At 40.5% G+C, this 13,832-nt stretch overlaps 1 protein-coding gene across 4 annotated transcripts in view; it reads right to left on the minus strand.

Annotated features, from left to right (window-relative positions):
- Positions 1-13,832, minus strand: part of LOC107100541 (regulator of G-protein signaling 12-like) — a 62,844-nt gene that overhangs the window by 5,823 nt on the left and 43,189 nt on the right. For 2 of the 4 annotated variants that reach the window (XM_015399062.1, XM_015399060.1), the window contains 10 exons: positions 13,560-13,742; positions 13,302-13,452; positions 11,529-11,626; positions 11,179-11,370; positions 10,995-11,068; positions 10,779-10,905; positions 10,282-10,378; positions 9,588-9,646; positions 9,013-9,124; positions 8,252-8,800 (listed from right to left, as the gene is read on the minus strand). In XM_015399062.1, coding sequence (XP_015254548.1) covers positions 8,252-8,800; positions 9,013-9,124; positions 9,588-9,646; positions 10,282-10,378; positions 10,779-10,905; positions 10,995-11,068; positions 11,179-11,370; positions 11,529-11,626; positions 13,302-13,452; positions 13,560-13,742 — 1,642 coding nt within the window. Of the gene's footprint in view, positions 1-8,251; positions 8,801-9,012; positions 9,125-9,587; positions 9,647-10,281; positions 10,379-10,778; positions 10,906-10,994; positions 11,069-11,178; positions 11,371-11,528; positions 11,630-13,301; positions 13,453-13,559; positions 13,743-13,832 lie in introns of all 4 variants that reach the window. The other 2 variants (XM_015399061.1, XM_015399059.1) reach the window with 1 other exon arrangement.

A 13,832-nucleotide genomic window follows, 5' to 3' on the forward strand; every position in this document is an offset into this window, starting at 1 on the left:
GTGTGTATATATACACACTGCTCAACAAAATAAAGGGAAAACGTACAGAACACAAAATACCTTAAATCAAACTTCCATAAAATCAAACTATCCTAGCAAGACACACTCAATAAACGAGTAGTTCTGCTGGTGGGAACCACAGACCACTTCTCATTACCTATGCTTTCTAACTCATGTTTTTGAAAGTTGGAGGTGCTTTCAAACTCATTGTAGCATGAGACAGACTCTACCCCACAAGGTGGCTCAGGTTTTGCAGCTCATACAGGATGGCACATCAATGCGAGCTGTGGCAAGAAAACTTGCTGTGTCTGTCGGTAGTGTATTGAGGCACCACCAGGAGACAGGCCAGTAGACCAGGAGACTTGCAGGAGGCCGTAGGAGGGCAACAACCCTGCATAAAAACCTCTGCCTTTGTGCTAGGAGGAACAGTGGGAGCACTGCCAGACACCTCTAAATGAACTTCTGTAGGCCACAAATGTGCATGTGTGAGCACAGACTCCATGAGGATGGTATGAGGGCCTGACGTCCACAAATGGGGTGCCAAACACCATGCAGGACGCTTGGCAATTTGCCAGAGAACATCAAGAATTGCAGATTCACCACTGGTGCCCTGTGGTCTTCACAGATCAAAGCAGGTTCACACTGAGTACATGTGACAGATGTGACAGAGTTGGAGACACAGTGGAGAACGATCTGGTGCCTGCAGCATCTTTCAGAATGACCGGTTTGGCAGTGAATCGGTAATAGTGTGGGATGGCATTTCTTCTTAGTGTCGCACAGCCCTCTATGTAGGATGACTGCCATTATGTACCGAGATGAGATCCTCAGACCCTATGTGAGATCATATGTTGGTGCGGTTGGCCCTGGGTTCCTAATGCAAGACAAAACTAGATCTGATGTGGCTGGAGTGTGTCATTAGTTGCTGCAAGATGAGGGCATTGAAGTCATGGACTGGCCCGCCCTTTCCCCAGACCTGAATCCGATTGAGCACATCTTTAATATTATGTCTCGATCCATCCACCAACATCACGTTGAACCTCAGACTGTCCAGGAGTTGGCAGATGCATTTCTCAGGGTCTGGAAGGAGATCCCTCTGGAGACCATCCACCACCCCATCAGGAGCTTGCCCATGAGTTGTAGGGAGGTCATACAGGCACATGGAGGCCAAACAGAATACTAAGCCTGATTTTGACCTGTTTTAAGGACATTACATCAATGTTGGATCAGCCTGTAGTGTAGGTTTTCACTTTAATTCTGTGTTTGACTCCAAATCCAGGCCTCTATTATTTAATACATTTGATTTTCATTGAAAATTTATGTGTGATTGTTTTGTCGGCACATTAAACAAATTATTCAATAAGAATTTAATTTATTTTTTCCATCAGTGTATGTATATGCATACATATATGCAGTAACAGAGAGTTGGTTTTAAGGATGTTCAAATTTATAAGTCATAGCTACAAATTTTTAATCAAAATTATTCATTTTTCAAAAATAATACATCCAAGTTATTTTTAGAGTTGTGCAAAGAAACTGTATTCAATTGGAGTATGAATTTTGATGGGCCAAAAACACTAATATTTACTGCTGGTTATGATGCCAACATTGACACAAAAAGATTCTGCACCAACAAAAGGTAGGATGAGTTCAGATGAGATGGAACTTAGGCTTTCCCATATGCTATTAGCTATGTGATAGAGCTGAGAAATGGCTTCTTCTCATTATTCGATTTGTCGGATTCGAGCCACAAAGAAAACTAATCAAAATTAAAGCAAAACAGGGTTTAGCATCAGTCAAGCTTTTAATTGTTGTTGGTAACTTGTGGAAACAAAGGAGCTCAGAGGCCATAAACAGGTTGTATCTTGTATTCTGAATAGGAAAGTTAAATTTTTGCTATTAGCATGAGCAAACTGAAGACCGCCAGCAAACAATATGGAAAGAAAATAGGTGTGCACAGGTGCACCCCTTAGTGGAGTTAAACTTGTAGCAATTACTTATAAAATCCATATTGATGTTGCAATAATGATTTGAAAGGTGTATTGGAAATACTAATATTATGATTTTATGCAGCCCTCATCAAATAAAAATAGATTTCAAAGAAACAAGGTAATCACAATTAATTCATGATATTACATGAAGATAAATACCGGTACTTTTCCACTCAGACCAAGATTAATTTGAATCATCACTTGAAAGCTGCTTTTAACCTTAACTCTGGTTGTTACATCCTGATGTTAATACTCTGTTTTATAATCTATATCATTAATAAACAAAACTAATTACCAGAGAAATCTGTAGATGGGAAAACATTTTTTTAAATTGATAAATTGATATTTATGGAAATATTTAGAAATCCAGTTGATTGATTAATGTGGAAGATGCATGTTTAAATATGTAGACTTTTTTCAACCTACCAAATAACGGATTTCAATCTGTTCTGATCATATTTATTAAAAAAATATGTTCAAACCTGACAGAACATTTGAATCAGACGAACTCATAAATATTACACAAAACTAAAACATCAAAATGTTAGGTAATAGACTCTGATGGTTGTAACGGCAAAAATAGTTTGGTTTTTTTTGCACTGAGTTTACAGAATAAATATTTCCCTGTAAAAAGAAAGAAGAAGCACAAAACGGAAAAAAGAATCATTAAAAAATGACAGGAAATTAAAACTTACCTGTCACAACCTACTTTGGACAGGTTATTATCAGGTCAAACACTGGAAAATATAATTTTTTCCTCTTTTTTAAGTCATTAACAAGCATAAATGGCTCTCGAAGTATAGAAAACCATTAGATAAATTTGGCAGTTCACTCTTTGATGCATAAACTGGTTTAATCCTACAGGCTCTGGTGATCTCATAACCTTTTAGACATTGGTTTGCAGGCCTTAGAGCCCTCAGACATCACACTAAATATCTAATCTGACATTAAAAATATATATATCAACCAATATCATCAATAAAATGCCTCATTTGTTGATCTCTGTTAAAGTAAAGCCCAATAATAATTAACTTCTGTATATTTAAATATATATTATAAAGGTTGGAGGTGATCGGCTACTCCTTACAAACATTAGACTGTGTAATGTCGCCCCCTAGTGGTAAACCAAGCTACCAACCAAGCGTTGGAGCTCCAGTCCAAGCGTTGGAGACCAGAACCCCCTCTGGGTTTTATTTGAACTATTTAATCGGGATAATTTGCACCTTACAGGCCAAATTAGGGCAATCAAACAGCACAAGAGGCTGAAAACACTCTGGATGTTTTAGCACTTCAGACTCCATTTTCTTTTTTTTTCACTGCAGCAGAAGCTGTGCTGCCCAGTCAGATGCTTTTTAACAATTACACACAGTTGCTGCATGGCTCTTAAAAAGGCTTTCATCCACATCAGCTGTATTTTCAACAATGTTGCATCATTTGTTAGGAAATGACAAGCATTACCCAGGGAACAGCAGAGGGCATCAGTCTAACGGTGATGCACAGATTAAGCAGGGGCTGATGCATAGGAAAATGTTTTTTTTTCTTTCTCTGAAAGAAATGTTTATTTTTAAACCAATCATGAAATCCAACCAGCACGACTTGCCACCTGAATACAAATGTAACAACTCCATAAAGTCTGCATAAAGTGGGAAAAAGCAGAGGCGTGTAAAACTTGTTGCACTTCCATATTTTCCAGCAGCGAGGTGGCTTTACTGAATCATAGCCCTGTTTCTATTTCGGCTGGTGGGAGACAAAAAAAGAGGACGAGAGCGGGAGAGATGGATGAGAAGAAGTAGTGACAGCCTCTATCTGTAGCACCGTCTATCTGAGGATAGGGTTACCATGGCTCCCGGTGGTGGGAAGAATCAGTCTGATCCGCTCTAGAGCCAGAGAAGAGACCGTGCCGTCCTTCCTCGCCATCATTTCTTAATTTTGGGGTTCGGTTTTTATGAATCTTGATCCAAACTGGATGTCTGTACACATTTACTGTGGAAGCAGCCTTCAATGCAGTTAACTGTTACACTTTAACAGCCTTAAACAAAAGAAAACACTGATGCACCACAAGAAACGGATGATGAAAAACCATTTCATCTTGCTTGCTCTTTAGATGAAAAACAACAAGCGATGAAGCAGAAAAATTCCCCCAATCAGAACGTCAGTTTACAACATTTCTCACAAGTATTCATAATCCTGTAACTTTTTTTTCACATTTGAACACCTTATATCCATAAGAGTCAGGCTTTGGGGTTTTATGTGATAGATCAAGATTAAGCAGAGCACAGTGGTTAGCTGAAAGAAAGATGCACGTTTTCAAAACGTTTTACAATATTTGCTCTATTTCCTAGCAAAATCTTGTTAGCACACTCCAACTGGCTGGAAAGCATGTGGGATTTTTGTTTTCTCTTAATTACCATAGATTCCCAATAGAACTTAGGTCTGCACTTTGACTCAGCCATTTAAACTGGCTCTATGTTTTAGGTCATCAAGCTGGAAGCTGAACCTTCTTTTAAGCATCAGAAGCTTTTAATCTTAGGTTTGCCCTGCAATTTATCGTCAACCATTTTCCCATCAACTCTAAGCAGCTTCCGCATCCTTGATGAAGAAAAACATGATCCCGTCACCTCCATGTTTCAGGATGGTGGGCCAAGTTCCCAATGTTTTAACAAGTCCCCTATAATGGTTGCCCGTACCCTGCAGCATTACACTGTGGTTATGGTTGCTCTAGTGTCGTCATGACTTATAACGTTTTGTTTTGATCCCACCTGGCCAGAGCACCTTGCCCCACGTTTCTATCTGTGACCTTTATATGGGATGGTGCAAAAAGACACATCTCTTTCCACTTTTAATATAAAGATTTTTTGGGAGGCAAAACTAATACTTGCACCATCAACAGATTCTCCCACCTGAGTTGCTGATCTCCCAACTACCCCAGATAGTCTTGTTAATACTTTCCCAGTCAGCTTAATATATATGTATATATATATATTTTTTTTTTTTTTTTTGACTATAAGACATTGGACTGAACAGAGCCCAGTGGGATGTTGAAATCAGGGGACTGTGAAACTATTCCTTGTTCAGATTTCTCCACTTCTGCCCTGACCTGTTTGCTGTTTTCCTGAGGCGCTATGATTTTTTTTTGTTACCACATTTAAGCTACGTATACATTACTTGGACAATTGGACAATATTTTCTAATAAGTTGGCTTGGATTTTTATACAAGTCTGAAGTCAGAATAAAGAGGGCTGGATACAAAAACATCTCTCAATTTCAAAGTGAAAAAAATATTCTTCATTTTGCAATTATCCCATTCTTTTTACTCTTGATCTATCTCATAAGGTCCCATCGCAATATGTGACATAATGTGATAAAGTCCAAGGATTATGAATGCTTTTGCAAGTCACCATAAAACCACACACAACACAGCAGTGATCCCAAGAAAAACAAATATTACCACACAACAAGGAAGCAGACCAAGCAAGCAAAAGACTAAACAAACAGGCCACAGAGAACAATCGGAGCAAAAAATCACACCGCTTGAGCGAAGGTATACAAAGGAGTGGGAGCTAATGAGTGGAGGACGCCACAGGATGAAAATGAGACAGAGCTAAAGGGGAGAAATGGGAAAAAAAAAAAAAAAAAGGCATGCGAAGGCGGAGGAGCGGAGGCGGCAGCTCAGGGAGGAAAAAAATGATTTCACGAACGTGTAAAAAGACAGGACGAGAGTGATTTCCAATTCTGACATTTATTAGATCTATTCAGTCACAGGTACAGAGTTTATTGGCAGTGATTTTCTACAACAGGCACCTAGAGAAGGAAGCGAGCGAGCCAGATAAGGAATGATGGGCACTTCACCAATGTCACTGACCTATGACTAATTATAATCACAACGGCTCCGATTGCTGCAACATGAGCCGACTGAATTTGGTGACTCACTGCTTTTAAGGAGTTCTGAAAAATGACAGACAAAAAAAGGTTCTGAGAGTGACATTGTTGAGTTGCTCTTAACTAGAAGTGGTGGGATGGAGAGGGGTGCAGCCTTTGTGTCGGCTGTTCAGGGTTTATAGCCTCACGGCTCCGGCTTTACTCACACAGCTAATGTCACCACTTTCAGTTGATCAGCTGGTCTCAACTCGACTCTTCAGAACAATATTGATTGTGCAACAAATACTGATCAGAAGAAAAACCTGTGTTGTACTTAGTTTTAATTAATCAAGACTTGCAGACAATCACATTTGCATGCACCCGAAAACTGTAAAAAAAAACAAAAAAACAAATATATTCAACTGGGGGATGTCCCGATCACATGGTCGACCCCGACAGTTTGCAGCGCTGGAATTTTCAGGTAAACGTCACTCATGGAAGGAAAAATATGCACATCACTATTTACAGTAGTGTTATCGGGATCCATTGCCTGCGCGCGCACACTTACAAACACACTGAGTTAAACAGAGCAGGCAAATTGAAGGAGTCAACATCAATTTGTCATTAAAGTGCGTCAGTCAGTATAGAAGGACTTTTACTTTGATAGTGGTACAATCATGACCACGGTTAAACACACATGCCAATACAGTTGCTTTCAAAGTAACAGTAGCCCACACCTCAGGATCCAAATCAATCACTGTTTAGAGGATTTAAAAAAATGCTATTTTCTACATGATTTAAAACCAATACGTCACAACAAGCATGCCGCTGATTCTGGGAAACTGGATCATTAATCTAAAGGGGTTTGTTCATAATTATAGCAGAGAGGGTCAAAACAGGAGCCTAACAGGGGGCCCATATAAAAACAAGTATAATCCTAATCCTATATATGGCGTTCAAACTACACTCCCCTGACAATCTTAGTAAAGTAGGTCCTTTTAGACATCAGTTGGAAGAACACTGATGTCTGGACATAAAAGCTGACCACAGAGGTGATACGGACCTGATAGTTTAACACATAAACATGGGCAGCAGGATATGGAAAGAAAAGCTTTTAAATAGATTATAGTACTACCATATTGATTACACTCTGAGTGGATCAGAATTTAGCTACAGTTGGGTTTGAGTACTGAAACTATCAGACAACATGAAGTAAAGCTAATGAAAATGGTCCCTGAAAAGTTGGCATGTTGGAAATGCTGCATGTCATAGGCGGGACCTATGGCTGATCATGCCTAGATTGTCCTTTTTGAGTGTTTGAGGATGCAGACCAATGAAAGGGACGGTACACTGTGAGGCACAGAGGCTCAGGCGCAATGATAGGGCCCAACATTGCTAATATTATAGTGTTGGGCCTATTTATAACAAACTAAAGGTCATGGATTAGTATAAACACTTCACACTACTACGTGTTCACACTGACTTATGGGAGTGTTGGCCTAGTGGTTAGAGCAGTGTGCTTGTGCTCCAAGGAGGTTGTAAGTAGGGCTGGGCGATATAGAAAAAAAGCTTATCGATAAAAAAAAATGCATATTGATCGATATCGATAATTATTGAAAAGATTTAAAACCATATTTTATGTGCAGCTCTGCCTGGACTTTTTATGATATTGCTAAATGATTTAATTTTAATAAAGAACACAAACACAGACTTTGAATTAAATCTTTACTTAACCAACTTTTTTAACCATAACAGAATTGTTTTAAAGAAAAATAACTTAAGAGACCTGAGTTATGTTATTAAATACTGACAAAGAATAAACTAAAGTGACGAGAAAAGTGACCAAAATGAATATAACAAATAAATGCGAACTACAAAAACCCTTCTTTGGAACAATTTCCTCCGCCTCTCCTTGCTGCTACATCTTCATGTGCTCTGTGTTGTGGTTTGAGAGGGCGGCGCTTGGTGACGGCGTGCCTGGGTCCGCGATTGTGATTGGTTGGGAGGAAGTAGTGACTAGCATAAACCTACATGCTAGGCTACAATGAGAAGGAAGGAAAACTGCGTTTCTTTTTTATCGAACTTTTATCGACTCTCTTTTTTTTCTATTGCGCCACACGTCTATCGATCGATATATATCGTTATTGAATTATCGCCCAGCCCTAGTTGTAAGTACCCAGTTTGATCCCCACAGCCTGCACTCTGGATCCCTTAGCAAGACCCTTAACCCCACACAGCTCCCAGAGCTCATCCGTTTTCCCAAAGTGTTTGTTAGCCTTGAAGTTATTATCAGGATGTTAAGATTTAATAGCTTTTTTAAACACACTACTATTACTTTGAGCACAACTGTACACTCACACATACAGACACACACACTATGGTTTGTTACTGGTTTGTAGAAATACCTGAACTTGACTTTCCCTCTCCAACTGTGTCTTGAGACTGGGAGCAGGGTGGTGGCGGGGTGAAGTTGGCCTCAGGGAGACTGGTCTCAAGGGATGGGAAGGATGAAGGTGAAGGGGGTATCAGAGTACTGTTGGGGCTGCTGATGTCGCCCTCCCCCACCAGGGTCAGGTCAGTTTGGGCGTCCTCCTCCACTGTACGGAGGCTCGGCCGAGAGTCGGAGGGCCGGGGGATGGGGGAGAGGTGGGTGCCAAACGTTGAATGGCGGGGAGGAGCCAGCAGGCACCTCCTGGCTGCTGAGTGTCCGTTGGCACTGGAGCTGAGGGAAGAGTCCAGGCTCTCCGAGCGCAGGCCGGAGGTGAGGGATCCCCGAGGAGAGACGCCGTTCTCTCGGCTCTGCTTCAGGGAGGCTGGGGTGGAACAGGCCAGGTCGGAGGAGGCGGGTGGAGTCAGGCGCAGGAAGTCTGGGAGCACCAGGTCTTCTTTGCTCAGGAGTCCACGCTGGTCGTTGGCTCGGGTGCTCTGAGCTCGGGTTAGCAGCTCAAAGAATTCTAAAAAAAAAAAACAAACACACAAAATACTTTTGCTTTATTTTCACTTTCCCGAAAAAAGAGGAATATTTACAAGAGAAATATCTGGGGACACTTCCCATCAGACACAGTTAGTTCAGAGGCAAAGCAAAGCAAGGAAAATCCACCAAAAAGTTGAACAAAAAAGAAAAGAAAGGAAAAGAGAAATCAAGAAAAGGGGCGTGGGCATTTACCTTCAGCTTCATCTATATTTATCTTTTTCTGTTTTCTCTTTTCCCCTGGGAGTGCTGAGGCTGGTCCACTCGCTCTCACAGAAATGTCCTTTGGTGCTGACCTCTCATCTCCCTGCAGATGCAACAATAACAATGCACTCTGTTAGGGGATGGAGGGGTGGGTGTGGTGGGGGGGGGGAGGTGTGGTCGCAAGACGGAAGCTAAGCATGAGCTGCTAACCACTTTACTGAGAAGACTCCAGATTACAGAGCCCCTGGTTCTAAGACAAACCCCTCCCATCGCTCGCCCGTGTTTCTTTTCCTGATCTGGACATTCCCCCCCCCCCTATATATTAATTTAGCTTTTTAAAGCAGGAAAAATAATCTGAATGGGTGAATTAGCAACAGATCCAGCAGATGGAGTAAAGAATAAAAAAATAAACCCTGACAGATTAACATGAAGTCAGTGCTAATAACTATAAAGCAATGATGAATGTAGAAGAAGCAGCGCAGCAGTAGAGGAGAAAAAAAAATGTCACCACCGCAGGGCCCTTTTTGTTAGACATGTAGAAGGGTAAGTGTGTTTTTAGTACTCACTGCAGCAGAAAAACTCCTGGTTGGAGGGAAGCCCTTTAGGGAGGAAGACTTGGATTTTTCTATTTCACAAACAGAGAGAAGACGCGTCAAAATGTGGACACAGGTAGGCAGGAGTAATGGGAGCTAGAGACTAACTCATGTTGTAAAAACATGAATTTCTACATCTTGCCGCTTCACACTGAAAGAAAAAAGAATGTATAGATAAAAAATCTGAAAGTCTGAAAAGTTTCCTTTAATCTGCCATCCTAAAACATAATCCAGTGCAGCTAACCGCCTTCAGTAGTCACCCTTTGGTACAGTGAGGCCCAACTAATAACCAGCTACGACTCGCCATCCTGTTAAATGGACCCACCAGACAAAGACAGAATTAATCAAAGAGGCATCAAAGAGATCCTCAGTAACTCTGAGGGAGCTGCAGAAATCTGAGAAGATCGTGACAAAGCATGATAGTGGCAGCGTCATGTGTTTTACAAAATTATATCTAACAAGTATTTTTAAAATACTTGTTAGATATAAAATGTTTCTCTTTCCTTTTTATAAATGAAAAATGTTTTGGTATTCCTTTATAACCTATAATCCCCCCCCCCAAAAAAAATATGACTAAATATAAAACCAGGTGTGAATCCCTCTGTAAAACTCTTCTTTCAAAGGATCTGACTATTTGGAGATATTAAACCAGTGTTGGATGCATTACCTTTCCCTGAGCAGGGGTCTGCCTGCTCCAGTACAACTCTCAGGCCATCCAGGCTTGATATGGGGGCACCCAAATCCAGCGGCTCCGTCTCCCCGCTCTAATTTCAAACACAGTGGGTTAGTGTCTTCACCTGTTGTTCTGTAAAATACCTCACAGAGGGACAGGGGCTGATATTTGTAAGCCCTCTTTCAGCTTTGGTCTACTGTATAATGCAGTTATAATGCCTGGAAACCCACAGGACTAAAATAAACCTGACAGGGGTTAAGGGGAGGACCAAAGAGTCGGCATGTTTGAGGGGTGTCGTCATTCTTAATTATAGCTCTGCTGCTCCATCTTCGCATGAGTCAGAGCTCTAACCACCGAGAAGGAAAAAGGATGTGGTTGTCTCTCTCCCCTCCCCTGACCATGATACTCCACCCTCGCTGCACAGGCTGCTGTCTCAATTTACAGGAGCTCGAAAGACATTAAAGCTTTTGTAGCCATCAGGGATGACTTACTATTTTTGCCACGAGATCACTGAGATTTAGGCCATATTTTGCCACCACTGGACGGAGGACCTCTGTGACTGGTTTTGTAGGTTTGGCTTTAAGACCCACGGAGCGATTAATCGGCACCAGGTCCAGTCTAGGAGCAAACAAATGGCAGGGGTTATGGAGAGAACATTTAAAGCAGAAATAAAAAAAGAAAGAAAACAAGGAATGAAAGGTTTATACCGAAACAAAGTGCGCTTCTCCAATCTTAGGTCTCGTGAACAGAGAGTCATACAGTCTTGGTCCAACACTAAAGGCTACCGGGAGCAAAAGCAGGACATCTCATTGGTTTTGGTTCCATTTATCTGCTTTATCTCATTATAAAAGGCTTATCTGGTTTAATAAAGCGAAGAAAATCTTTCCTAACCTTCTCTCCTCCCACAAGGAAAAGATCTACGGCTGCAATGTTGACACAGATGTTGCGACACAGATCTTGGAGGACCTCCCTAATGGAGGCACCGTGCCGTAAAGTGATGGAGGAACAGGAGCCGTCGGGCAGCAGCACACTACATTGCCTGGGTGTGCGTTCCCACGCTCCCACCGAGTGGCGATTATCAGACTGAGGATGCAGGAGTCAGAAAACCAGTCAGTTTCACCCTCACTTTGGTTTATATTGTTTAAAAACATAAGAAATGTGCAGGCTAAGTAGTCTATTATGATGAATTCACTACACTTTGGGCTCTGTGTTTCCATGGTGATCTGACCAGGCAAACCTACCTCCATTTTGGCAGCAGAAACAGAATTGGGGATCTCTAGACTGGCACTGGATGACAGGGAACCCTGGGACTCTCTCCGTCCATTACTACCCCAGAAATCTGCTAGAAAACAGAATAAAAAAAACTCCTTCAGATTCAGAATGGTAGATAGCCAAGAACACCATAACAAAAATCACAGTGGTAAACCACATTTCGTCATATAATGTATATGAGGACACTTTCTTTTCTGACTGACCTTCTAAATCAGACAGAAGGGTTAAAGCAAGTGTTTTTTTTTTTGTATATGAAGCTTTACTGAAAACAATTTAGGGACTTAAATCGTATACAGCAGACATGGATATGGAAACGGAGGTGAGAAAGAACGAGGAAATAAGAGCTAAGGGGAGAGAGAAAGATAGACACAGAACACAGCGCATGAAAAACAGAAATTATACAAAACTGCAAAAATAGACACAGAAGTTATCCAGCAATTTGGAAAGCTCAGATCATGAGACAGAGTTGACGTAGACTTGAGAAAGGGATGAATTTAACAGCAACACCTCAAACATGCTGCCTCCTTAGATGATCTCATGGAAGAAATCAAAATATATTAGCCTTGATATACAGAAAGAAAAACATGGACGTCAAATCTGGTTTCTCCATCAGTGTAATTTCCAGATGGCTGAAGGGATCACTTTCATGTGTATATGTTAATGTATAGACTGCATGGAAATACCCAGTTATCGCACAATTCAGGAAGGAGAGGGGCTCTGAGTTTAAGAGAAGATGGGAAATCCACCACAGATCAAAAGCAAAACACCATCTGAAGGTTCTGGCAAAGACAGCCAAGAGTGTTCTTATCCAGAGTGGGTATTAAATGGACTGAAAGACCACTCAGCGATCAAGAAGCCATCATCTTTAATACAACACAAAATTACAGATGGTTAAATCCTTAATTGAGATATCTAAAAAAAAATTATTTAAGCGTTGGCCATTGCAAACGTTCTTACTGGGTTTTTATTTTTTTGGAAATAAAGAAAGTTTATTATTTATATGGTCTAGAGTTAAGAAAACTGAAATTATTTGATTAATCATTCATATATTTACCGGCTTATGGGAGGATAAACTATGAAATCGTAAGACAAATGAATTAATTGAAAGTAGAAACAATGTAAAATTCATTAAAATACAATTGTATTTTTTACCTTCAGTTAAGAAATTTGCAACATTTAACATGAAATTAAACACATAATAAAGTGCAAAAGGAACCTGAATAATATGTATTTTTCACAAGATTCCAGTCATGCCAACCTTTGGCTTCTTTGATGAATCTTCCCAATCCGAATCATATGTGTTGTTTTAAAATCCCTTTTTCTACTTGTGTTTGTAACCACAGTGCAAAAGTATCAAGACTTTTCCAACCATTGCTCTTAAAATACTTTTACTAGAATATAACTTAAAAGACCATCAGATATTAGAATTTATTTGTTAAACTTGATAAATAAAAAACATAAATAAGACTTAAAATTGATGGTCACAGATTCTCTAGTCTGACAGAAAGATAATAAAATGCTTTCAAACTATAAATGTGAGAAGATTATGGTGAAGTGATTAAAAAGTAAGGAGGGAAATGCATGTGGCACTACATTGGTCAGTCACATAGAAGCCACGAAAAAACTGACGTTTTTGGATGTACTAATATGATAAAACTTGAAAGCTATGGTTATTTAAATTTTCTTCTAACAGTAGAGAACGATAAACATTTAGCCAATCAGGGCTTAACATCAATTCTAACCTAGATTAATGTCTCCAATGTCTTTCTTCTTTGGACCCTTCCCAAAGCTCCTGTTGCGAGACCAGGAGAAGAAAATGCCACGCTTCTTATCTGCGCTTTCGTCCTTGGTGTCTTCATTTAGGGACTTCCCTGATCTCTGTTTTCTCATGTCCTGTGTGTGACAAAGACAAAAATCACACATCACCCTTCAGTCTGGACAAGCATGAGTGATGCGAAAGACAGCAAACTTGCAGGTAAATCTTTGTTTTTTAGTGCTACCTTTTTGGGTGTGGAGAGGGTGGAGCGGTCAGAGCTGGCGCTGTGTTTGGAGGGGGCAGGGCTGCAGGGGATATGGTAGGGGTCCGGCAGGGGCTGACCATCCTCCTCAGCACGCAGACACTCCAGATAGAGAGATGACTTTAGGAAACGCGAGTAGCTGTCGAACTTCATTAGGTTGAAGATCTATGGACATAGCAAAAAAATAAAAATAAAAAATCTAAGTAAGCATTTGGAGTAAATCATCATTTCCTGAGTCTGAAAACCTCAAGAATA

Source organism: Cyprinodon variegatus, unplaced genomic scaffold (assembly GCF_000732505.1).
Source record: "Cyprinodon variegatus isolate N-32 unplaced genomic scaffold, C_variegatus-1.0 Scaffold985, whole genome shotgun sequence".
Taxonomy (NCBI): Eukaryota; Metazoa; Chordata; class Actinopteri; order Cyprinodontiformes; family Cyprinodontidae; genus Cyprinodon; species Cyprinodon variegatus.